The following is a 26,246-nucleotide window of genomic DNA, read 5'->3' as shown; positions in this document are numbered from 1 at the left end:
CACCTACAACTTCCACTTACTTCACCAACCTCACACACTTATTTCACCTACAACTTCCACTTACTTCACCAACCTCACACACTTATTTCACCTACATCACACACTCATTTCACCTACCCACTTACTTCACCAACCTCACACACTTATTTCACCTACATCACACACTCATTTCACCTACAACTTCCACTTACTTCACCAACCTCACACACTTATTTCACCTACATCACACACTCATTTCACCTACAACTTCCATTTACTTCACCAACCTCACACACTTACTTCACCTACCAACTTCATTTACTTCACCTACAACATCCACTCACTTCACCAAAAAAATGGATGGTAGTGATTCACTCTCAAAGCCTATAAATAGGCTTCTCCATCAAGAGAAAGGGAGGAGGAGAACACACCAAAACCTTGAAGCCTTGAAACTATAAAGCTCTCAAGAAAATCCCGAAGGATCAAGAAAGCAATCTTCGTTCTTCGTCAAATCCTCCTTCAAGATCAAGCCCCAACGGCCCTTGAAGAACTCCCACCAACTCAAGATCAAGCCCCGACGGCCCCTTGAAGAAAGTGTTCATCATCCGTTCATCCTAAGATCAAGCCCCAACGACCCTTTGGATCAACAACCTCAACAAACCCATACACCCATTCTTCAAGATCAAGCCCAACGCCCCTTGAAGATCCATTCATCAACTGTTCATCCCTAAATCAAGCCCCGACGGCCCTTTGGATCAACAGCTCATCCACAAACCTACACCCTACGAAGATAGAATCAGAGGATCAAATTACAAAGAGATTGTAACCCTAAAAATCATTAATACAAAAATATTATTTTTGTACACGTATTCTTGTTTCTTGTTTCAGGAATTTTTCGTGTTTACAAACTTGGCACACCCAGTGGGACAATCTCTACCTCTCATCTCTATCCTCAAATCATCGAAAAACGCAAATGGCATCAAGAAAAGATCAAGCTGTTCCCGCAATCAAAGCGAAGAACAAGAACATCATCGTCGCAAGTGGTGATATTTCGGGCATCACAACCCGAAGTAAAGCAAGAGCTCTTTTTGCCGCAGCTTCCGCCCCTGCATTAACTCTGTCAAAGGAACAAGAGCACCTGAGGCACGAGCCTGTGATCACCCTAGCCTCGTTAAGGGCTTCAAGAGGAGAGAGCCCGAGGAAATACTCAGAGTCCCTACTCTCCGACGCTGATTCGAGCGGCAGTACAACCATGCAAGTCATGACCACTGGAGCAACTTCAATCAAGGAGCAGTTAGCTTAGATGAATGAAGCAATCCCAAAGCTCACACGGACTGTGGAAGAGAAGGACTTGCAGATTGCCGCACTTGTCAACCAACTAGATGTGCGGCCCGACGTGAAAGTCGACCCAAATTTTGGCCTAGTAAAGAAAGAAGTCAACGAAGAAGAGGAGCCTCCATCGGAGAAAGTCGAAGAGAAGCTGAAGCTAGACCAAGCAACGGCGTTCATGGGATCTCTCTCTATCCAGCAGCTACAGTAGATGATTGCAAGCACTATCAAGACACAGTACGAAGGAAGCTCACATGACTCCGTACTGTACTCAAAGCCTTATTCCAAGAAGATTGATGCTTTGAAGATGCCAAGGGGTTATCAACCCCCAAAATTTATGCAGTTCGATGGAAAAGGCAACCCGAAGCAACATGTCGCCCATTTCATTGAAACTTGCAACAATGCTGGGACAGAGGGGGACTACCTCGTCAAACAATTCGTGCGTTCGTTGAAAAGTAATGCTTTTGACTGGTACACCGACCTCGAACCCGAGTCTATCAACAGTTGGGACCAGCTAGAAAGGGAATTCCTCAACCGCTTCTACAGCACTCGCCGTACTGTAAGCATGCTAGAGCTGACCAGTACGAAACAGTGGAAAGATGAACCTGTCGTCGACTACATCAATAGATGGCGCTCCTTAAGTCTGGATTGCAAAGATCGGCTTTCTGAAACCTCTGCCATTGAGATATGCGTTCAAGGCATGCACTGTGGGTTACATTACATCCTCCAAGGTATAAAACCAAGAACATTCGAAGAGCTAGCAACTCGTTCCCACGAAATGGAGCTGAGTATCGCTAATCACAGGAAAAATGAGCCGATTACTAATTTCAAGAAGGATAAAGTATTCGCCCCAAATGTAGACAAGACCGGGAAAAAGCCCGCTAAGGAAGCTTTCATCGTCAACACTACCCCTATCAAGACCTCCTTAGCGCCCATTAAGATCTCCTCCAAGAAGAAAGCGAAGGAGATAAAGACAAGTGAGCATTCTCGCACCCAAGACAGATACAAGAGCACCTTGAGAGAGTTGGAACAGAAAACGTACCCTTTTCTTGACTCTGACATGGCTGCCATGTTAGATAACTTGCTGGAAAAAAAGGTGATTGAGCTACCCGAATGCAAGCGTCCTGAAGAAATGAATCGCACAAACGATCCTAGCTCCTGCAAGTACCATCGTATTGTGAGCCATCCTGTTGGCAAATGCTTCATTCTTAAATAACTCATCATGAAGCTAGCACAACAAGGGCAAATTGAGCTCGACCTTGAGGACACGGCCGCAACGCATACCACTACAATTGCGTTTGGATCGTTTAATCCTGTGCCTATCCAAGCGACACCTGACCATTCCCGTGAATGCTCAAGTTGCACGGCACCTCCTACACAACCATCACTGGAGGGAAGCGACCAAGATGCACATGCTGATAATGAAGAAGGATGGATATTGGTAACCTACAAAAAGACAAGGAAACCAAGACCACGAGTCATACAGCCAAAGGTGGAACAAAGAAGAAATCACCACGGCCGCAACAATGCGAAGCCTAAAAGAAACATAAAGCATGACAAGACAACATATGCTGGGGAACCTATGGAGCAGGAGCCACGCATTCCCGTTTCCTTGCATGAGTACTTCCCGAATGACTTTTTCCAACAGTGCACTACCGTGGCCTGTCACATGGTTGAAGTAGAAATAGAAGAGCCCTCAAAAGGAAAAGCTATCGCCACTGAGGTAGAAAAGAGCCTCACACCTGAAGAAAGTCTGCCAACACACTTTAGCATCGAGGAAGCGTTACCATTGCCAAAAAAGATGCGAAGAGCACTAGCAGCAGTCTTGGCAGGTCCCAGCGACCACGAATTGCAAGAAAGTAACGACGAAGGCTCGAAGCTTCAGCCACATGAATGTGCCATATGTTGTGCCACCCATGACGTAATTAACTTAATTGACGAAGACCTACCGTTGGGATCAAAGCTTCACAACCGTCCTCTCTTCGTCTCCGGGTACGTAAGGGAATACAAAGTCAACCGCATGCTTATGGATGGTGGGTCGGCCATAAACATCATGCCAAAATCAACAATGACCATAATCAGCATCAATGTGAATGAACTATCCCTGAGCCGTCTGTTGATCCAAGGTTTTAACCAAGGAGGACAAAGGGCGATGGGCATGATCCGAGTAGAGATGACCATTGGTGAGCTCAAATCAAGCACGATATTCCACGTGATTGATGAAAGAACTTCCTACAGCTTGCTCTTAGGAAGACCTTGGATCCACGCAAATGGGGTAGTGCCGTCCACCCTTCACCAATGCCTAAAATTTTACCGAGAATGAGTGAAGGTGATCCAAGGTGACACCAAGCCATTCACCGAAGCTGAATCACACTTTGCAGACGCCAAGTTCTACATGGATGAAGACATGGTACCCGAAGCCCTTCCGGAAGAGATCAGATCCACGGGCAAAGCAGCACCTAAAAAGCAGGAGTGGCAAGCCATGCCTAAAAAGCAAAAAGAGCAGGTTGTGCCATCTTCAAGCAAAGACGATGATGAGTTTGCTAAACCTGCAACAACCAAAGGGAGTAGGATGCCGTCAGAAAGACCGAACGCACCCATATTCCGGTATATCCCGATGTCAAGAAGAAAGAATGGTCAATCTCCATTCGAAACTGGAACAAGAACAGCCGACACACAGTGGCACACGGATAATGTGAAGTTGCTCAAGACGAATGCAGTTTTGCCTCTGACACAGCTAGGGGGTGCTAAGGTCGCAAGACTACCACAAGGCTTCATAAAAGCTCTACCAAAGAAGGTGGAATCAAGCTTTCTTCCAACCAAGAAGACTGAGGAAGGTTTCGACCCTAACACCTACAAACTCATGTCAAAGGCCGGGTACGACTTCGCTTCTTCTGCGGCGGCTGGAAAGAAGGTTTCAAACACTGTCAATGACGAAGAACGTAACCTCACCAAAACTCAAAAGAAGTTGAAGGAGCATGGTTACGGAGTTGACAACAAAAAAGCCGGACTTGGCTTCACACCAAATGCACCTGTGATGATTTCAAACAAAGCGAAAAACACTAGCACTCAATACGTTAGCGTGAGCATTGAACAAGACCAAGAAGAGCCTAAACCCGCCCTTCGGACGTCGGTCTTCGATAGGATGAACCATTCAAGCTCCAGAATTTCAGTGCTTAATCGCATTGGTGGTCAAGACCGAACTTCTGTCTTCAAGAGGCTTAACGCGCCAACATCCCAAAGCTCTGTTTTTTAAAGGTTGTTAAAGCTTAAGAAACAAAGCAACACAACTATCTCTCCTCTGCGACGATCAGCTTCAGAAAGATTTGAAGATAATGAGAAGCCTTTTGGAAAGAGGAAGACAACACCAAAGGAAGAAAAGCTCGATGGGTTAGTAGAAAAAGGCGACTTTCGAAGCTTGATTCCTTCAAGGATGAAGCGCCAAGCAATCCTAGAGGTCGACACAAAAGGACCACTGAAAGTAAGAAGGCGTACTATCATCCACACCAGACAATCCTTATGCCAATAAGCTCGAGAAGACAGCACTGAAGAGGAGGTCCAAGATGTTTTCCACATCATGATTCAAGAAGGTAAAGAAGATGAAATCCCCGAGGAAGATGTCACTGCTGCACCACCACAGCTCAAAGATGGGGGGCAAGCTACGGTCGATGATCTCAAGGAACTCAACTTAGGTACAAGCAAGGAACCAAAGCCTATCTTCGTAAGTGCATTATTAAGTACAGATGAGATAGAGGAGTATTATCAACTGTTGTTAGAGTACAAAGACGTCTTTGCCTGGACCTACAAAGAAATGCCCGGCCTGGACCCTATCATCGCTGTTCATCATCTTGCGGTCAGGCCTGGAACACGACCGATAAAGCAAACTCAAAGACGCTATCGATCTGAGCTTATCCCACAAATTGAGGTCGAGATCGACAAGCTAATCGAAGCAGGCTTTATTCGAGAAGTGCAATACCCCAAGTGGATCTCTAATATCGTCATTGTCCTTAAGAAATCAAGACAAATACGTGTTTGCGTAGACTTCCGGGATCTCAATGATGCTTGCCCAAAGGATGACTTCCCCTTGCCAATCATTGAAATCATGGTGGATGCAACCACTGACCATGAGGCATTATCATTCATGGATGGCTCTTCTGGGTACAATCAAATTCGCATGGCCCTCGAAGACGAGGAACTAACAGCCTTTCGTACTCCAAAAGGTATCTACTGCTACAAGGTGATGCCCTTTGGTCTAAAGAACGTTGGAGCTACGTATCAACGCGCAATGCATAAAATCTTCAATGACATACTGCACAAAAACGTAGAATGTTACGTAGATGATGTGGTGGTTAAGACGAAGAAAAGATCAGACCACTTGAAGGATCTGCGAATAGTGTTCGAAAGGCTGCGAAAATACAACCTCAAGATGAACTCGTTAAAGTGTGCGTTTGGCGTCACCTCTGAAAAATTCCTCGGCTTCATCGTCAAGCACCGTGGTATTGAAGTAGACCAATCAAAGATCAAGGCCATTCAAAGCATGCCCGAGCCAAGAAACCTGCACGAGTTGAAAAGTTTACAAGGACGGCTAGCCTTCATCAGACGCTTCATCTCCAACCTCGCAGGGCGTTGTCAACCGTTTAGTCGCCTTATGAAGAAAGATGTTCCATTCGTATGGGACAAAGCATGCCATAATGCTTTTGAAAGCATAAAGAAATATTTGTCAAGTCCACCTGTCCTGGGGGCACCTGTGCCCGGGAAACCGCTCATATTGTATATTGCTGCTCAGGAAAGTTCAATCGGAGCACTCTTGGCGCAAGAGAATGAATCCCAAAAAGAAGGAGCACTTTACTACCTCAGTCGAACTCTCACCGGCGTTGAGTTGAACTATTCCCCAATAGAAAAGATGTGCCTCGCTTTGGTGTTTGCCATTCAGAAACTCAGACATTACATGCATGCTTACACCATCCACTTGGTTGCTAAAGCCGACCCTGTCAAATAAGTTATGTCTAAGCCAGTCTTGACAGGGCGACTCGCTAAATGGGCTTTGCTTCTTAATCAATATGAGATCATATACGTTCCAGCTAAAGCCGTCAAGGGATAAGCGCTAGCAGACTTCCTTGCCGATCATCCAATCCCGGCTGATTGGAAAATCTCAGACGACTTGCCTGACGAGGAGGTGTTCTACATCGACATCTTCCCGACATGGACGATGTTCTTCGACGGATCCGCACGAGCAGACGGAGCGGGGGCAGAAGTAGTATTCATGTCGCCACAAAGGCAAATACTACCTTACTCCTTCCAACTGAGTGAGCTATGTTCCAACAATGTTGCTGAGTACCAAGCATTGATCATCGGGCTCCAAATGGCGATCAACATGGAAATCACAGCTCTTGAGGTATATGGCGATTCCAAGCTCATAATCAATCAACTCTTAACTGAATATGAGGTGAGGAAAGATGATCTCATCCCATACTTCCGACTAGCGACTCAACTGCTACAAAAGTTCGAAGTCGTGACACTAGAACATGTGCCAAGAAAGGAAAATCAAATGGCAGACGCTTTCGCCAATCTAGCCTCGAGTATGACGCTAGGAAAAGATGAAGCTGCAGACGTGCCAGTTTGCCAAAGATGGGTGATTCCGCTCATTAATGAAATGTCACTAGATGATACAAATGTCATCTCAGTACTTCCAGTCGATGCTGAAGAGTTGAGACAACCGCTGATCGACTACTTAGAACACGGAAAGCTTCCAGATGATCTTAGACACCGTTCCGAAATACGTCGACGAGCACCTCGCTTCCTTTACTACAAAGGAACACTCTACCGACGCTCTTTTGAAGGAGTGCTCCTGAGATGCCTAGGTGAGGAAGAAGCTAATCAAGCCATGGAAGAAGCACATTCAGATGTGTGTGGGGCACATCAGTCTGGACCAAAGCTACATTTCCAGCTTAAAAGAATGGGTTACTACTGGCCGAGCATGGTGAAGGACTGCCTGGAACACGCCAAAAGGTGCCAAGCCTGCCAATTCCACGCCAACTTCATACATCAACCGCCTGAACCATTACACCCTACAGTTGCTTCATGGTCGTTCGACGTATGGGGATTGGACATTGTAGGACCAATTACGCCAAAGTCATCTGCAGGGGAAGCTTACATCCTAGCTGCAACAGATTACTTCTCCAAGTGGGCTGAAGCCATACCTTTAAGGGAAGTCAAAAAGGAAACTGTTGTTCATTTCATCAAGGAGCATATCATCCATCGATATGGGGTGCCTCGCTACATTATCACTAACAACGGAAAGCAGTTCTCCAACCGACTCGTGGACGAGCTTTGCGACAAATACAAGTTCAAGCAGCACAAGTCTTCCATGTATCATGCTCCGGCCAACGGCCTCGCGGAAGCATTCAACAAGACGATGTGCAACCTCCTGAAAAAGGTAATCGGCCGAACAAAGAGAGACTGACATGAAAGAATAAGTGAAGCACTTTGGGCATATAGGACTACACATAGGACTCCTACCCAAGCTACGCCTTATTCTCTCGTATATGGCGTGGAAGCTGTTCTACCGCTCGAAAATCAAATCCCCTCACTAAGGATGGCTATACAAGAAGGCTTGACTGATGAAGAAAATGCAAAGTTACGCCTTCAAGAGTTGGAAGCGCTGGATGAAAGAAGGCTCGAAGCTCAACAACACTTGGAATGCTACCAAGCACGGTTATCCAAGGCATTCAACAAGAAAGTCCGCCCAAGGTCTTTCCAAGCTGGAGATCTCGTGCTGGCATTACGTAGGCCTATCATTACAACTCACAAGACAAAAAGCAAGTTCACATCAAAGTGAGATGGACCCTACGTAATACAAGAGGTCTACACCAATGACGCCTACTTAATCATGGCAGAAGACGGGTTGAAGATCGGCCCCATCAACGGTAGATTTTTGAAGCGCTACTACCCCTAAAGCAAACGCACCATGCTCCTGGCCCGCAAGAGCATAAACTGTTTACGGCAAAATCATCACCAAAATCACCATTAAAAAAAAAAAAAAAAAAAAAAAAAAACCATCACTCATTTGAACTAAGTCATGACTTGATCCCTCCTCAACCAAGGGTACGTAGGCAACTTGAAACTTCAAAACTTCAAGTACAGTCACATCATCAACAAAAACACAAACACTTTGGAGAATAAAGAGCAAATTCAAGAATGCAAACACTTTATTTCTTTGAAGGAAAAAGTCTGATTACAAAATAGAAGGCAGAAGACACTACTCGAAAACTATGTCCCTAAAACTGCGGTGACGATCTTCAAGCAAGCCTTCCAAAGTCTTCAAAGTCTCTACCTCGGTGAGAGACAAGATGGGCAACTCCATAGCCATGTCTTTCTCTTATTCTAGGCGTGAAATCTCCTCCTGGCATTGAGAAAGTGTAGCTCCCCGCTCCCCGAGGACACTTTCAGGTCGTGATGCTTCGATGCCCAACTGTTCTTGCTCTCGTATCAACGCATCTAGACGTACTTGGACGGAAGCTAAAGAAGTTTTTGTGGCTTGATAATCTCCCGAAGCAGCTTGCTGAGAAGACTGGACTTGGGTTAGTGACAAGTCTATTGCAGCAAGCTGGTGAACTCTAACATCTGGACTCATCTTCTTCAAGGAAATAGCACGCAAGGAAGAATACTCAGTTATCGGCAGCGCAGGATTGCAGGACAGGGCAGTCGGGATGCGAGAAAGCAAGCAATGCAGTGGCTGTGCAATGGTTGTGCAGTGACGTTTCGATCCGATATAAATACATACATATACATATATATATATATATATATATGTGCACATGAACCCAGAGAAGCGAATGAAGTGCAACGACTGTGCAAATAATGTTGCAGTGACTGCGCAAATAGCAATCCGCATGCAGTGAAGAATGTAATGAGATGACTGTGCAAACAAAAATCTGCATGCATTGAAGAATGTAATAAGATGACTGCAAATAAATAAATAAAAAAAAAAAAAAAAAAAGTCTGCATGCGGTGCAGCAAGGAACCCAACAATGTCAATCTACCATACTCGTCATCAGAACAATGTATATGCACACAAAGAAAAAAGTGCAAGCTACTGTTAGCAAATCAAGAAGAAAAAGGAAAAGAGATGGTGGTGACAGAATCATTGAAAAGAAGAAAATAGGGGAAGGATGGTGCACGGCACCAGCTTGCAAAAGTATCATTTGCAAAAGTATCATTTAAACAAAAGTATCATTTTGCTTGTACGTAACACTATACGCTGAATGAAATAAAACATGTCCATTGATCTCCGAGAAATTACAAAAGCGTACAAAAAAAAAAAAAAAAATGGAGCTTTCACAAAGGCTGCTCACGAGAAGCCCCACCACTTGGCAAAACTCCAGGAGTGGGAGGCATCGAAGATAGATCATTCGAGGCCTCAATACTTGGTTGAACGCTAGATGACGAAGGAAAAAGGTGCCTCTGGAAGAAAGCCGCAAGCCTTTGTCACTTTGCATTCGACCTTCAGATTCTTGCAACTGATCAAGCTTCCTTTTCATGCTCGTCGAATAATTATTCGCAAGCATGTGCAAATCCCTATTCTCGCGCTTAAGATGTTTGATCTCTTGTTTAAGATTTTCCACCTCCGCCATCAATGATTCAACTTGACGGGATCGAGCGAGTAGGCGTTGGCCCATGTTGGACACAGAGCCCGCACATTGAACACTGAGAGCTAGGGACTCTTGAACGGCCAACTCATCGGACCGTCTTGAAAGCAGCCTATTATCTCTAGGAGTGAGGAGATTCCTAGCTACTACCGTAGCCGTTGTTGCATCCTGCATCACGGAGTCATCACCTGTAAGAAGGCCATTAGAAGATAAGAAAGACGGGCACCATATATTACCCTGCCGCGGCGCACCTATATTACTGTTGAGACTTAAATCTAAGCAAATGTTAGATGGGTTAGCCATTTTCAAAGATGTTAAGGGAAAACGGTGGGATGAAAGTGTGCATGTTGGATGTGATCGATACCTCTATAAAGGGAGAGGCAACACAACCACCAATTCAAAAAAAAAAAAAAAAAAAAAAAAAAAAAAAATCGAAGAGACACCACTCTTCAAATCTTAAAAGCTGGATTTTCTTGCGTAAAGTTCGTCAACGCTCTTCAGACGCAATCTCGCCTTTTCAGATAACGCGTGCAACTTTGTCAAAGATCTCTGACAAAGTTGAAAACGCGTGGAGGTCATTATCCCAACTACCACACTTTTGCCGACAAGCGTGGGTGACAAAGCCGCACCCGCACTACTGCTTGCCATTAAAATTCCTATATATGTCAACATTCATGGCAAGGCATACATCCAGAAACGCATGACTCTTCTTCTCGGTCGAGAATGTAGCTGCAACCAAACCTCTTAACATGCTCAGTTTTCTTCTTCCCTTGAGAACACCTATTCAACCAAGTCTTCGAGAGCAAACGTATCCCATATCATTAGGGTCGAAAGCAAGAGTATCTCATAGCATGCCTTTCCCTCGTCCTTTCCTTTGTTCTTGTTATTCCCTGAGAGACAAAGAGAGACAGAGAGATCAGTCGGCACTTGGAATCAAGCTTCCCGTTTGGAGCCGACTGCCTGGAATCCCTTCCCTGATTGCTTATCCAGCCCTGCTCTCAAGTACTCATCTTCAACTATTGATGTACCCCCAAATAAGATACCATATGCCTGGAGTACAGATGAGGCATGAGGAAACGGTAGATCGAAGCATGTGGAGACAAGCACAACAAATATATGTGCTGATTCATTCGCTGCTTCTTCAAAAGCAAAAGTATCTCATATCATCAAGGGCGAAAGCAAAGGTATCTCATATCATGCTTTTTCCCTGTCTTTTCCTTTGCCCTTGCTCTTGCCTCCAAGACAAGGAGAAAGAAAGCAATCAGTCGGAACCCGAAATTAAACTTCCGATCTGGAACTGATTGCCCAGAACCTTTGCCTGGTTGCTTACCTAGCTTTGCTCTCGAGTACTCATCTTCAATTGTTGGTGAGTCTCGAATTCCCTCAGCGCATACTCCAGGACAGGTGACGGAGTGTCGGCTCTTTACACTGAAGCTGCCAAGCATAGATGAATTACCGAGAAATGATGCCCTGAAAGACCATTTAAAGGCAAAGGGTTGCGCACCACCTCGGGCTATGTAAAAGAAACAAGCAGAGAAGAATGCGGTACAAGGAGCTGGAACAAATTGCTGGAGTGCGACGCCTTCCCCTGCAGAACCATCCAGACAGAGGAGTTTAAGTCAAATCCAAGCTCAACATCATTGTTCTAATCAAAGAGCTCGAGAAGCCTCAACAACCCTCCACTAGCGCCGTCGCCAAAGAGCAAAGCCTCGATGCGCGACGCTGTTAAATCGTCAACACTTCTTCAAAAAAGCAAAAGTATCTCATATCATGCTTTCTCCATGTCATTTCCTTTGTCCTTGTTCTTACTCGCAGGGCAAAGAGAAAGAGAGCAATCAGTCGGCACTTGGAATTAGTCTTTCGATCTGGAACCGACTGCCTGGAATCTATTCCCTGGTTGCTTACCTAGCGTTGCCCTCGAGTAGTCATCTTCAACGGTTGATACACTTCCAGAGAAGGGACCACATCTGCCTGGAGAACAGCTAAGACGAGTGACAATGAAACATCAATCTTGTGGATCGTCAGCAAACGCAACAACTGCATATGCTGAATCATCCTCTAACCCTCTTCAATATGAATTGGAAAGATTGAACAAAGAAACAGGTCATCACCTCCACCTCGTGCTTGCCTGCCATGTGTCTGAATTCACTCAAGATCAAGCCTCGATGGCCCTTGAAGAAATCACAAGTCTGATTCAAAATCAAGTGTTCACCACCCTTGAATCAAATTCAACTCCAGATAAAAGGAGTAAGTTCAAACCTTCGGAGGAGACCAAAAGAATCCTCCAGCCCAGTTCAAGATTAAGCCTGTGGAAAATCAACGATTGGAGGAAACCAGAAAATCTTCCAGTCGAATTTAAGTTCAAACCTTCGGAGGAGACCAAAAGAATCCTCCAGCCCAGTTCAAGATTAAGCCTGTGGAAAATCAACGATTGGAGGAAACCAGAAAATCTTCCAGTCGAATTCAAGTTCAAGCCCCGACAGCCCTTGAAGAAATTTCTAGCCCAATTCAAGATCAAGCCTCGACGGTCCTTGGGTTGACATCTACATTAAGGGACTTCAAAACGCATCTTTTACACGTGACAATCACATGTATATGACGCGCTTTGAAGTGGGGGCATTTGTAGACATCAAAATTTCAGTAAAATAAATGTTAACCAATGTATTAAAATTACAACATTTATTTATTTCACCTACATCACACACTCATTTCACCTACAACTTCCACTTACTTCACCAACCTCACACACTTATTTCACCTACATCACACACTCATTTCACCTACAACTTCCACTTACTTCACCTACAACTTCCACTTACTTCACCAACCTCACACACTTATTTCACCTACATCACACACTCATTTCACCTACAACTTCCATTTACTTCACCAACCTCACACACTTACTTCACCTACCAACTCCATTTACTTCACCTACAACATCCACTCACTTCACCAAAAAAATGGATGGTAGTGATTCACTCTCAAAGCCTATAAATAGGCTTCTCCATCAAGAGAAAGGGAGGAGAACACACCAAAACCTTGAAGCCTTGAAACTATAAAGCTCTCAAGAAAATCCCGAAGGATCAAGAAAGCAATCTTCGTTCTTCGTCAAATCCTCATTCAAGATCAAGCCCCAACGGCCCCTGAAGAACTCCCACCAACTCAAGATCAAGCCTCGACGGCCCCTTGAAAAAAGTGTTCATCATCCGTTCATCCTAAGATCAAGCCCCAACGACCCTTTGGATCAACAACCTCAACAAACCCATACACCCATTCTTCAAGATCAAGCCCAACGCCCCTTGAAGATCCATTCATCAACTGTTCATCCCTAGATCAAGCCCCGACGGCCCTTTGGATCAACAGCTCATCCACAAACCTACACCCTACGAAGATAGAATCAGAGGATCAAATTACAAAGAGATTGTAACCCTAAAAATCATTAATACAAAAATATTATTTTTGTACACGTATTCTTGTTTCTTGTTTCAGGAATTTTTCGTGTTTACAAACACCTCTTTGATATGTCACTTCCCAACATCAAGAATAACATTTATACCACAGATGAGTTTCGAATGTTTTCATTCAAGATCTGGCCTTGTTCGCAAGCCTGTTCACATGATTGGACTGAATGCCATTTTGTGCATCCTAGTGAGAATGCAAGGAGAAGAGACCCGAGAAAGTTCCAGTATAGTTGTATGCCATGCTTGGATTTTCGCAAGGGGACATGTAGACGTGGGGATTTATGTGAATATGCTCATGGGGTTTTTGAGAGCTGGCTTCATCCAGCACAGTATAAAACTCGACTCTGCAAAGATGGCATAAGTTGCTTGCGTCAGGTTTGCTTCTTTGCCCACAAACCTGAGGAAATGCGACCCTTGTATGTTTCTACTGGATCTGCCATGCCATCCCCTCATTCAGCAACCTCTGCTGATGTTTTCATGGACATGGCTGCAACTTTGAACGTGCTGCCTGGCTCGACCAAAGCTGTGCCGGCCATGTCACCTCCTTTTACTCCTCCCATGTCTCTTCGTAATGGTATTTTCGACTATTCCATGGCATGGCCTCAACAACATATCCCCAGTTTATATCTACCAGGCAGCAATATTCAAGCAAGTCGTCTGAGCTCTTTTTTAATGCAAATGATGTTCCTACCGAGGAGGTTAACATGTTGCATAATTTTGAAATGCAACAACAGAAATCATTTCATGATGGGTTTTCCTTCTCACATTCATACATCAGTGCTTCCTCAATGAGTCATCTTCACCGTCGAGAAACCTGGACACCTTCAAATCTCAATGATGTTTTCACTTCCCATCTCTCATCCCCTCGATGTTTTCACTTCCCATCTCTCATCCCCTCGATTTGCTGACCAACTTGCAAACTCATCTGCTTTCTCACTCTCAAAAATATCTGTTGTTCGCAATCAACTCCACCAGCAACAATCAATGTTATCTCCTATCAGAACAAATGTGTTCTCTCCAAGGATGGTTGACCAGAATCTCTTGCAAGTTCCATTTGGTCTTTCCTCACTGAGGATGATGTCACCTCGAAGCATGAAGTCTCTTTCTCCAGTAGGCACTAGGGTCTCTACTCTTGCTCAGCACGAGAAGCAGAAGCCGCTATACAGCCTCAACTCATGTGATGTTGGATCCAATGGTGTTGGTTCCCCTGTGCCTATGTCAAAATAGGAGTCTAGCAGTGCGAAACTAGATTGGTCTATTCAAACAGATGAGCCAGGTCATTTAAGCAAATTAAGTTATACAGAACACAATGTCAACGAGCCTGATGTTTCATGGATTCAATCTCTGGTGAAGGAATCACCCTCTGATGCAAAGGAAATTACACCTGTTCCAGAATCAGGCACACTGCTACCTATCGAGTGTTCTAATTGAAACGTCATGCAGTTTCCAAAGCAGGGATTGAGCAGTTGCCGGTTTACCAACATGTTGCTTAGTGAAAACGAAATCATGTTTACTGGGCTTGGAGTCGGAGGTAGTTACAACAGAAATACAAATTCTTGAGTGGGTTGGTAACAGTAACGATAGAAGGAGGATACTGAACATAGTCTACAGAAAAGAACCATTCATTTTTTTTGGGTTGAAAAACGGGGCTAAAAGCAAGAGTCCGAACAAACTTACTCAATAATAAGTCTAGACCAAGAAAGTCGATCCTCACGAATAAAACTCTATGAGAAGACCAACCCAGGTGAAGGATCTTCTCTCCCAAGTCCCAAGTCTATCATAACTAAAGTATTTAAATTTCTTTTTTACCCTTAAATTATTTGTTATTTAAAAGCAAAACTGCAGAAGCCAGAAGCTCTTGTTCTACCATTTTTTGTTTATATTATTTTGAGCAACTTTTTTCTTTCTTCCAATGTCAGATGCATCTTTAATACTGTAGTGAAATTAAGGAATAAATATATTTATTTATTTTTCCTGTGTTGTGTGCTCTTTTTTTAATTGAACAGAGTAGAACATATTCTTTCAAGAAAGTGAAAGATGGTGCAATTTGCACCTGATGCAATTTTCTAGTGTACTTTGGAGTATTCTATACTCTGGAGTTTTCAATCGTTGGATTCTTGATCAAAGATACGGTTACAAGATCTAACGATTAAAACCCCGAGCAACTTAGAATCTTAAATAAATTATTGCAGAGGCAGATGGTGGTAGAGCGTGGTACACTTGGTCCTTTCTTATCTTTGATTGTCTCTGCATTGCTTTTCCTCTCCTTTCGTCTGTTTCCTTGTTATGAGAATCTAGTGGTGAGGTGGACTCCAATAGGAAGTTTGGTGGGTTAGGCTTTTTGATTTGGATAGGTGGGAAGTTGCTTTTTGATTTGGATAAGTGGAAAGTTGCTTTATTTTTTGTATGGATTTGTTCAATTTTTTTTCTCTTTTCTTTGAGATGATTAGATTTGATGCTGGACCACTTACGAAATAATTTATTTTACTTTCTTTGTCTTGGATATTCAAGCTCGTTACATTTTTTTCAACGTTGAAAACAGAAGTACTGCTAGATTACTAACCCGTTTTTCTTCTGCGTTAGCACTTGAATTTATCTGTGATTGATTCCTATCTTGATTAATATTTCAATTACATGAAATTAAGTTCATTTCAATTTGGTTATTCCGTCACCATGGATGCAATTGTATGGGAAATATGCAGAGAATGTGCAGTCCTTTCTCAAAACTACACTCATAAACTTATACGAAAACAAAATGCTTTGCTAAATATTTGATCAAGGATTTTCCCCAACATTGTAAGTTACATGCAGATTTGGTTTTTGTATGATTTATCTTCGTGTAAATGAAATCGGCAGCACGGAACGAATGGAAGCTAAAAAAACTGTTTTAACCTTCGAATGAGTAAAACCGGGTTCACATTTATGCCCGGAGGAATTCCCAGGGTCCTGTTCCTGTTCCTATCCTGCACTTGCATACCAAAATTGTAAGTTATGGGAATTTTTGTGTTTGTGAGGGCGCGCGGGCAAAAAACTGTAAGATTATACCTCCAAAATCCGGCAAATGTCCGGAGACTCATATAGATGGTCAAAGCAACCCAGATTCCAATGAATCCATTGGTATAAGAGAGTACAAACAGAACTAAGATGCTGACAATAGCCACCATAACCTGGAGAGAATGGTGATCATCAAGTTAACTTGTATCCCAAGGAACTAATTAGGCTAATTAGCCCACATAATTACTTGTATTACAAGAAAGGGACTAAAGACTTGCCATGGAAAAAGCTGAGTACGCGAAATCAGATGCTCCAAAGTTGACACCGTCGAAAACAAATGCCAAGGCATTGATGGGCTGAGTAGCTGCAACAAACTGATTTTGGATTGAAGACTGTTAGTTCAAATTGAAATGCCATTTAGGATTGAAGAAGTGTAAGTCGAACATTGTGTTCTGCTTCGAGACAAGGGACTTACTGGAATGCCTATGCCAATGAGATGTAGCACATTGACATCTTTTGTGAATAATCTTGCTCCATACTGCAACCCCACTCCGAGTATGGCAGCGAGCATCAAACCCAAAACCAATCCCAGCTGCAGTTTAAATGCAGTTACGAATATTTGGAGAAACTGACATCATATGAAATCTGTACTTGATTCTTTGAAATTTTTTACACACCTGTAGCACTCGGGATGCAGTGGCTGTAGCCTTATCGTAGTCTTTTTTGGCAAATGCACTTGCAAGTATGGCCTGAAAGCGGGGCAGGAAATTTCAGCACGAAGGCAGTTGATCATCATCAGTTCTAACCAAACTCAACAGCCAAGAAGTTGATCTTTCTATCTATTTACTACATAACTCTACTGGTTATCTGCCTAATTTAGTAAATATCAGTATTTCAGTAGTTTCAAGCATTAACGAAATGATCTCCGACCTGTCCAGCAACAGCCAGCCCATCAGCTAGAAGGGAAGTTGCCAACCAGACCTGCAAGCAGACTTGAAATGCAGCCATGGGTGTCGGTCCCTGACGTGCAGCCAACGATGCAGCCAGAGTCACACAGAATGTAACAGCAATGACCCTCATTAATAACAGAAAACCTGGAGTAAAGAAAGACCAATGGGGATAAACTTCATAATTAACATTAACTATCTTTTAACAAATGCTTCCAATGTTTTCGGGTCACTAAAAGCAAGGCCTAAGGATTACAGAATAAAATCTCACCGTTTTTAAGAAATCGCCTGAATTGGAGATGTCTGATACTTGGGGGTAATAGATTGACTTGAGCCATTAATCTCCACAGGAGTATGAAACATATCAAGTACCTGCGTACAATGACCATTTTATCGATAACAGGCAAAGCTGGCATACAATGTAGAATTCCATAGAAAGCACACCAAGACAACAGGACTGAACACAAACACGAAACTTGGGAAAGGAGTTAGATAACACTTACTGAGATATAACATGAGCAATAGCTGCACCGGTGACACCCAGATGGAAAACAAAAATAAATATTGGATCCAATATTATATTTGTTACATCTCCTGCCACTAAATTCAAACAGATAGTTTATGGATTAGAACAAGCTGAAGACTGTTTTATTCTGGTGAAATAGATGCAGTCAGAAGCTAAAGTTTAACATCGTTAAGGTATACCAGTGGCGTATAAAGGAGTTTTCGTATCCTTGAACCCACGGAAGATCCCTTGCATAGCCAGTGAAAGAAGAACTGCAGGAGCACCGAGCGATCTCAGCATCAAGTACTGCTGTGCAGGTTTTAGCATAGGGGAATCCTAAACGAACAATAATTCCTTTTGTTATTAGAAATTAGAGTACATAGCATTTTAGCGTTTGATACAAAAAATTATTTAAGTAAAACCATATGCCAAAAAGAAAATGATTAGCTTACAGAACCAACTCCCATAAAGTGCAATAGAGGTTTTGCTCCAGATATGAGGAATATGGCTTGGATGAGGCCAAGGATGCTGCCGATAACCATCGCTGACGACGCTGACGGGATATACCTTTTCTGATGATTGGTTGTAACTATTTCAAAGCTTGTAGCAACGGATTTTGAGTTGTATGCATTCTGAGTGGCATCTGAGAAATAACATTGAAGAAAAATAAAACTATCAAGTAAGAAGCATTTACAAACTTAATGCAATCACATTCTGTAAGTCTGTACACACTGCATACGAAGTACATTAGGAAAAAGATATGGAGCATACCGCTTTCTGGTATCAACTGTTTCATTTCACCATTAGTTGATGAACCTGTTTCCAGGTAATCACTGTCCTTTGCCTCGGGACTCACTGTTCCAATCGTATCTTCTTCAGCAACAAAAGATGTTGTGACACTAACAAGTGGGAATATTGCAATTCTGGATGCTTGATTAAATAGAGCAATAGAAACTCCTACAGCAGCAAGCTCCACTGGACCTTTAAACATTAAGATAATTCATTTCAGATCGAAGAACATATGCAATGTTGAAAACGAAAATACAAAAAAGAAAGAAAAGTACCTATTTGGCCAATGAATGCTGTGTCGACTAGAGAAGCGATTGGATCAGCTGTCAAAGCTAGCGCCGCAGGCAATGCAATTGATGCTATTTCTAAACCAAGTTTGTCCAAATTAAGAACACATCTACACATAAAGGAGAGAGAATCCAAGAATAAGATTAGACCATCTATGTACATTAATTCACATACAATCTTTTTCGGTCGTTTCAATTGTAATTACAATTCACTTAACTTTATTAATCGAGGAAATCGCAGGACTACATGATTTGTCAGGAAAGGAGATGATAACTACTTTCTCTTAATTGCAATAATAAAATCATTTGGAAAATATGGCTCATGGAGCAAACATATCAGACGTAAGAAAGTCTGAGCTGGTCTAGCCATGGATAATAAAATCACCATAGCCAATGGTTGTGAGTAAAAAGCTCGAGTTGCTTATAGAAAGCACTTTTCACTGCTTTTCTGCTAGGTTCAGTTTAACAAAAGCTTTAATTACAAACCAAGGTGGCTCCTAAACAGGGAAAAGGAATGTAAAATGCATAAAATCGATCGAAATAATATACCTGCAATCCTTAAAGAAAATGTAGATAGGACTTTTCCTTGTGTTCCCATATGAATATGAACCATCTTCTTCTGCCATCAGTTATCAATGAATTTATATTTCACTGGGATGTGGTTACAGAACTAGGTGCTTATTGGAAGCAGAATTATCAAAGTAATGGCGATAAAATCGATAGACGAGAATTCACAAATTGTGCTCCAGACCCTGAAGATTGTAGTATCTGTCAATTCATAACTCTTGTTTCTTTGCAAACCCAAAAAATTACAGATGAACCACCAAATAAAGTAGACTAAAAGAATGTTGGGTTACAAGACATTTCAACACTTGAAATTCCCATCCTTCAAAACAAACATTCAAACTCAAGGACTTGTAACAGTTTCAAAACATTCCAATTAAAAACAAAACAAGCAAATGAAAGTCTTCTACACATTAGCTTTGGAAACTAAACACCAGCCAATTTCTCAGTCTAGGCAAACCAGGGCGGAGCCAAGGTGGCTAGAACAGTGTGCTCTGAATCCTTCCCCTAGTTTAGATTAAATTAAATCATCCTACTCTACATAATTCTTCGGATATCGCTCTAATTTAAAGGAAAAAAAACCTCAGTCTATAAGAAAAATTAAATTCAAGAGAATTTAAAGATAGGAATTTAAAGCTTGTCAAAGAAAAAAAAAAAAAAAAAAGAACTAACAGAAATTTACACATGAAAACCAAAACTCACTGACCTTTGAGCCTTGAAACTTTCATTTACTTGAGCTTTGAAACTTGAAAAACAACTCTGTGTGTGTATATATTGAAGAAGGCTGAATTTAAATCCAAATTCCAAATTCCGTGAGAGAAAAGGACCTCCACAACAGAAACACACCAACTGGGGCAGGCCCTTCTTCTGTACGTTATAGAGAGAGAGAGAGAGCTTTCAGAGCCAGAATTTAAACATGTTTGGTATTTAGGTGATTCTGAAAAAAGTTGATATAAAAAAAATTAGGAGCTATTTTTATGTTTTGTAAACATTCAGCTTCAGCTCTTTTTTCATAGTTTTGGATAAAAAAAGCCAAAAATAAGAAGCTGCAAAATCCAGCTTTGAAAAACCGACTTTTTTTCACATCTGATTTACATAAAAATTTACCAAACACTATAATACTGTTTTTTTTTTTCAAAAGCACTTTTACAAAAAAAATTTACCAAACACTCTGCTACTTTTTTCACAGTTGCTTATCTCACAGCACAATAAAAGCAATTTTTTTTCAAAACACAGCAATACCAAACCAATCCTTAAGCTCTTCTTGCAATGCTTCCAAAATTCATATTTACACTATTACTTTTCTTTATTCGAGCTTCATTGATGTCTTGAAGTAGGTTCTTCGTGGTCAATAGGTGGCCACGTGTAAATAAATTATGTTTTGAACGTTCATCTTATACAATTAATTCATTAATCGACTTGACATGTACACATCACTTGTTACATGAGATGGTACATGTTGTACAAAACTTAAAACTTATGTTGAAGAATATAATCCCAGGTTTGAAACATGACAAAAAAAATATTGCTACTTATAAATGAAGGGTTCCACTCCTAATAACTCAAGACTTTTTGTGTTAAAATTTAACACATGTTAGATTTTGTTGGTGATTAAGTAAAGACAATATTAGTAAGACTAGTAATGGGTAGCTGACCCGACTCGAAAATTTTGAAGACTTGACTTGACATTACAGGGTATATATACATATTACTAATAAATGAATAGTTCTATTACTAATAATATTAAGGCGTTTTGTAATAAAATTCAACACATATCGAATTAAGCAAGTAACTAAATTTGTACAATATTATTAAGAGAACTTTAACGAAAAACTCATGTACTGTTCACTTTAACGACAAACTATATTTTTATACTAAAAAGTCAATCCTGATACTATTCACTTTACCCTTTATTTTGTCCTTATCGTTAAAATTCAAAGTTTTCAAATCATTTTCATTAGTTTTCTTATTATTAAATCAAAAGTAGTCCACTAACTTGACTAAAAAAGTAAAAATTTAACAACTTAAGCTCTCTAAGTACGATCAATATGTTGGTAAACATCACCATCGCTCAAACGAAAATTTTCAAACATCACCAGCACTCAAACGAGAATTTTCCTCCTATAAAACACGTAAGTTTGGTTCAGACCGACTAGACCGACTACTCCAAGAGAACTCATCCATGCTTTTGATGGGCTGATGGTGTGATGGCGAACTGCCAAGAGAGGTGATTACATGTGTTGATGGGTGATGAATACTAGATTCCCAGAGAGAAACGCATATTTGCATCACAACCTTAGATCATGGACAGTGGGGACACCCAGTGGCACTGCATGCATGGTTATGGCTAACAGCCAAGTGTCCATCACTTTCATGCAAAATGACTGGTGGTGGCCAAGTCAATAATAGAAAATTCTAAGTCATCGAATTAAAGTGAAATTAAATAAAATGTAATTTTACAAAAATTCCAAGTCAGTAATATATGTTGGGTTCTGAATTCGATTCCTAATACTGGTGAATCACACGGCGGTGATTAGAGGAAGGTTAAAATACCTCTGTGAATCTTTTCGATCCCAAAAAAGATAAAATGTCGTGATAAGACCACCAGCTAATCCATTTTTTTATAGCACCATATATTTGTCGATATCGCAAATGAATTATATTTTAGATTTGTTAATTGAAATAGGAATGCTCTTTTGGAAACCTCTGATTGTGCAAAACCATCATTTAGGAACGTATCTCAATCTAGTTTTAGATAACAAACAACATAGTAAAGATTAGTATGAATGAAATATTGTACTCTTCTTCTTAAAAAAAAAAAAAGAAGAAAAAAAAAAGATTAGTTTGAAGACCTAATTTTACATATCTTGTGAGTTTGATAGTATATTTATGCACCCTCTTAGTGAATACTATGTATTATTACAGGTACAATGTCCAAATATAGTTACTTTATGTTTCCTGAGGATAACTTAATTACTTGACGAAGCAATAAGCAAAGATGATTGCTAGCTCAAACACCGAAGTTGAATATAAAGAGATAGTCAATGAATATGTTCCAACTTATTTGGCTAAAAATTTGTGGACTCAACTTGGATTTAATCTAATCTGATGATGGACCTATGTTATGATAAAAAGGTTGCTTATGACATTGCTCATAATTCAGTTCAAAATGATTGTACGAAATATGTTGAAGTAGGTAAACATTTTGTTAAAAGAGAAGTTGGAAGCTCAAGATGTTTGGTTTCCGTTTGTGAAGTATGAAGATTAACTAGCAAATATCTTGACGTAGGTATTGTCAGAGTAAAAAGGTGTTTTACAATTCACTTAGAAAGTCAGCATTAGATATATTTATGCACCAATTTAAGGAGGAGTGTTGAAATAAGTAATTTTGTTGATTAATTGTAAATAGGATTTTGTTTCCTATTGTCGCTAAGTTAGGTTAATCACTTTCTTACGACCCGACCAAATCACAAGGTCAGGCTTTATTTAGCCATTTTTAAGGTGTGATGCTATTTACACTTTTTTTTGCTTTTCACATTTTTTTTTTTCTATTTTCAAACGACGAATCGAAAGAATTAAAAAAGGTCAAAGAATATAAATTAATAGGGATTGTATGGTGGTAATATGGTATGTAGATAGCAACACCCTTTTCAAATAGGTAGGGTTAGGGGCCTTATATATTAGGCTTTGGGTCGGCCCATGGCCTAGCTCTACGGGTTAGGTCTGATTCTTAATATTACATACATATAGCCTCCAAAACTAAAGAATACTCATTTGGAAGTATTTTGAAAATGATTAAAAACATTTTAAAGAAAAATATTTTTGTGTTCTAAAAGTATTTAAAATACTTCCTGCAATAAGCACTTCAACAATCTGGTTGTGTTACACTTCTTTAAGACCTGATTTGGTACTGAGGTGATTCTGAAAAAAAGCTGCTATCAAAAAAAGCTGGGAGCTGTTTTTGTATTTGGTAAACACTTAGCTTCAGTTTTTTTTCACAGTTTTGGATAAAAAAAGCCAAAAACAAGAAGCTGCAAAACTAAGCTTTGAAAAACCGGTTTTTTTTCACATCTGTTTTACATAAAAGTTTACCAAACACTGTAATACTGCTTTTTTTTTTTTTTTTGAAAAGCACTTTTACAAAAAAGCTTACAAAACACTCTGCTGCTTTATTTCACAGCTACTTATTCTCACAGCACAGCAGAAGCAGTTTTTTTTCAATGCACAGCAATACCAAACCAGCCCTAAGAGGGACAAGATTAAGAGCTGGTTTGGTATTGCTGTGTTTTGAAAAAAATCTGCTTTTGCTGTGCTGTGAGAATAAACAGCTGTGAAATAAAGCAGCAGAGTGTTTGGTAAACTTTTTTGTAAAAGTACTTTTGAAAAAAAAAAGCAGTATTAGAGTGTTTGGTAAACTTTTATGTAAAACAGATGTGAAAAAAAGCCAGTTTTTCAAAGCTGGGTTTTGCAACTTCTTGTTTTTGGCTTTTTTTCACCCAAAACTGTAAAAAAAAGCTGAAGCTGAGTGTTTACCAAACACAAAAACAGCTCCCAGCTTTTTTTTATAGCAGTTTTTTTCAGAATCACCTCAGTACCAAACCAGATCTAACTGGAGACTACAATCTTATGTTTGATGCAGCAAAGGATTAAGTTAAATGACGCTAACTTCGACTCGCCTCGACTCCGGAACCAGCTATAAGTGCCTTAATCTAACCGTCGCCAGCAGACCTTCTCCAGTGACCGCAGTCTAAAATCTTAATCCGATTACCACCCAGCACCCCTCCATCCCAATTGCCGCTCCCCTTCCCATATCCTCATCTGCAATTTGCGCGAGAAGAAATAATGAGTTCTTCCGATTTCAACAACACAGAAGGGTGAGGGGTGAGGGGTCAGTGGTTGAATACGTGGGAGCACTTTGTGAATTTACTTCTCGATCTCTTGTTAGAAGGGTGAACTGGTGAAGGGTCTTGAAGCAGAGCAATTTGTGAATTCTTTCTTTTTGTTTTGTTTTGTTTTGCAGACAATGAGAGAAGAAATTGAAGAAATGGTAAAAATAAAAAATGATTTAAAAGGTGTGGATCAAAAATAATAATTTGGGTCCTAAAAAATATTTTGTCCATAGCTTAATTTGACACTGTACTAAACATTTCACTATTTGTATCCTGCTTAGTCCAAGCCAAGCTGATCCGTTATCCCAGTTTGAGATAGTCCAATGTAACAAACGCACCCTATGGATCTTAATATTAACCAAATAATCATCATATCAATTATGTATCTAGTAATTATGGGAATATGGATTTATAAGTTAAATTCAATAATTCGAATCTGATAATCCGATTATATACGCACTATTAATTCAAATTTGGATGGGATAAATCCGATTCGAATGTAGCCTTTTAAAGATATATTATAACTTTCTAAGTTGTTTGATGAATGTATGACAATTCCCACACTGAATTGCAACATTAGGGTGCTTACATTGCACAAAGTATTCACCACGAAACATAGCATTGGAGATTATAAATAGGCAGTTGGAGTTGAGTCTATCCATGTTCATTTTGCAAGCAAACATTCGGTCACTTGCGAATCAATCCAAGTAGTACATTATAAAAAAAATGCCTCCCTTCGACACAGATAACAATGACGAAAATGAGTCAATATATCGGCAGATGTCACTGGTAGATGTTCCGGACTTCCCTCAGGTTGATTTTTATGGAAACAGATACGAGGACCTCGTGGACCGTTGCCGGGAGCACGGGAACAAAGAGGCTTTGTTCCGACATGGAATGGATCACTACTTTGGTAGAGGAAGTACCAGCAGCGCGCTGGGACGAGAATGGCTGATGCGCGCAGCTAACGGCGGGCATCCATGTGCATCCCTTGCATATGGCTCGATTTTGGTGATGTCCGGAGGAGACGAGGTCCCAACAGGTCTAAACATCATGTCTAATGCAGTTAATCCATCGAATTTACAGGAATGTAGGGACAGAATGGCTGAATATGTTGGAGGCATGCCATATGTGAGTAAGGAGATGGTTTTCAGCACCATCTTGCCGTACTGTGAGCAAAAACTACATTGTAGTGCATGTGGAGCTGATTTAGAAAATGACTGGACTGTTGGAATGATGGAAGCCACCATGATTGGGCAAAAGCAAATCGAGTGGAATGGGGAATGCAAAGCCTGTGATATGCATTGGGAGGTGTTCATATTTGGTATGCTTTTCTGTAGCCGATGGATGGACTAAGTATGCATGGCAGTTGTCCAAGAGCATGCTGTGAATTGTCCTGGTGGATATGATTTTCTTTTTCAGCACACAGTGTCCCAAGTTCAAACCTTTTTTCACCCTTCCATTCCGTTAGTGTAGTTTAGAATAATGATATCGCTTGTAATAATATATGTTTTTCTTAACTTGCGATATGAATAATGCCTTATGTTTTAGTTTACAAAAAAATGTGTTTTGTTGTGTATTTTCTCTTATATATGCAATGAAACTTTGTTTCTGTGATCCTAGAAATTACAAGAGCTACGTAATGTGCATGTCAAGTAACTATTGAGCTAATTACGTCTTTCTATTGATGTGGGCATCTCAATTTGCAAATGAGCTTGGTCGGGCGAATGAAATGAATGTGGTGATGCGGTGGTGAGTCATGTTGTTGACTACTTCTGCACTAAGAGACTTCGACCGAGAAAGAAACATGTGTTTAATACCAAAAATGCACAACTTCCTCCCACGAGTACC

At 40.9% G+C, this 26,246-nt stretch overlaps 2 protein-coding genes and 1 pseudogene across 2 annotated transcripts; 2 read left to right on the top strand and 1 right to left on the bottom strand.

The window, feature by feature from the left end:
• Positions 1-2,086: 2,086 nt before the first annotated feature.
• Positions 2,087-14,647, top strand: LOC137715631 (uncharacterized; annotated as a pseudogene).
• A 1,513-nt stretch (positions 14,648-16,160) lies between these two features.
• Positions 16,161-20,461, bottom strand: LOC137715630 (protein DETOXIFICATION 42). Its single transcript, XM_068454975.2, has 14 exons — positions 20,213-20,461; positions 19,492-19,694; positions 18,931-19,052; positions 18,638-18,847; positions 18,319-18,509; positions 18,067-18,202; positions 17,865-17,961; positions 17,633-17,733; positions 17,345-17,508; positions 17,092-17,163; positions 16,890-17,006; positions 16,693-16,788; positions 16,466-16,587; positions 16,161-16,383 (listed from the first exon to the last, which is right to left on the bottom strand). The coding sequence occupies exons 2-14, from the start codon at positions 19,566-19,568 to the stop codon at positions 16,341-16,343; spliced, it is 1,548 nt and encodes a 515-aa protein (XP_068311076.2). The 5' UTR covers positions 19,569-19,694; positions 20,213-20,461; the 3' UTR covers positions 16,161-16,340.
• Positions 20,462-25,121: 4,660 nt separating this feature from the next.
• On the top strand, positions 25,122-25,810 carry LOC137714423 (putative F-box protein At1g67623). The gene has a single exon (XM_068453644.2). It carries the CDS (start codon positions 25,122-25,124, stop codon positions 25,749-25,751), a length of 630 nt encoding a protein of 209 aa, XP_068309745.2. The 3' UTR covers positions 25,752-25,810.
• Positions 25,811-26,246: the final 436 nt, after the last annotated feature.

Source organism: Pyrus communis, chromosome 3 (assembly GCF_041283825.1).
Source record: "Pyrus communis isolate YQ-2024b chromosome 3, ASM4128382v1, whole genome shotgun sequence".
Classification (NCBI taxonomy): Eukaryota; Viridiplantae; Streptophyta; class Magnoliopsida; order Rosales; family Rosaceae; genus Pyrus; species Pyrus communis.
The sequence above is the reverse complement of the archived record's forward strand: the minus strand, read 5'-3'. Positions and strand labels throughout refer to the sequence as shown.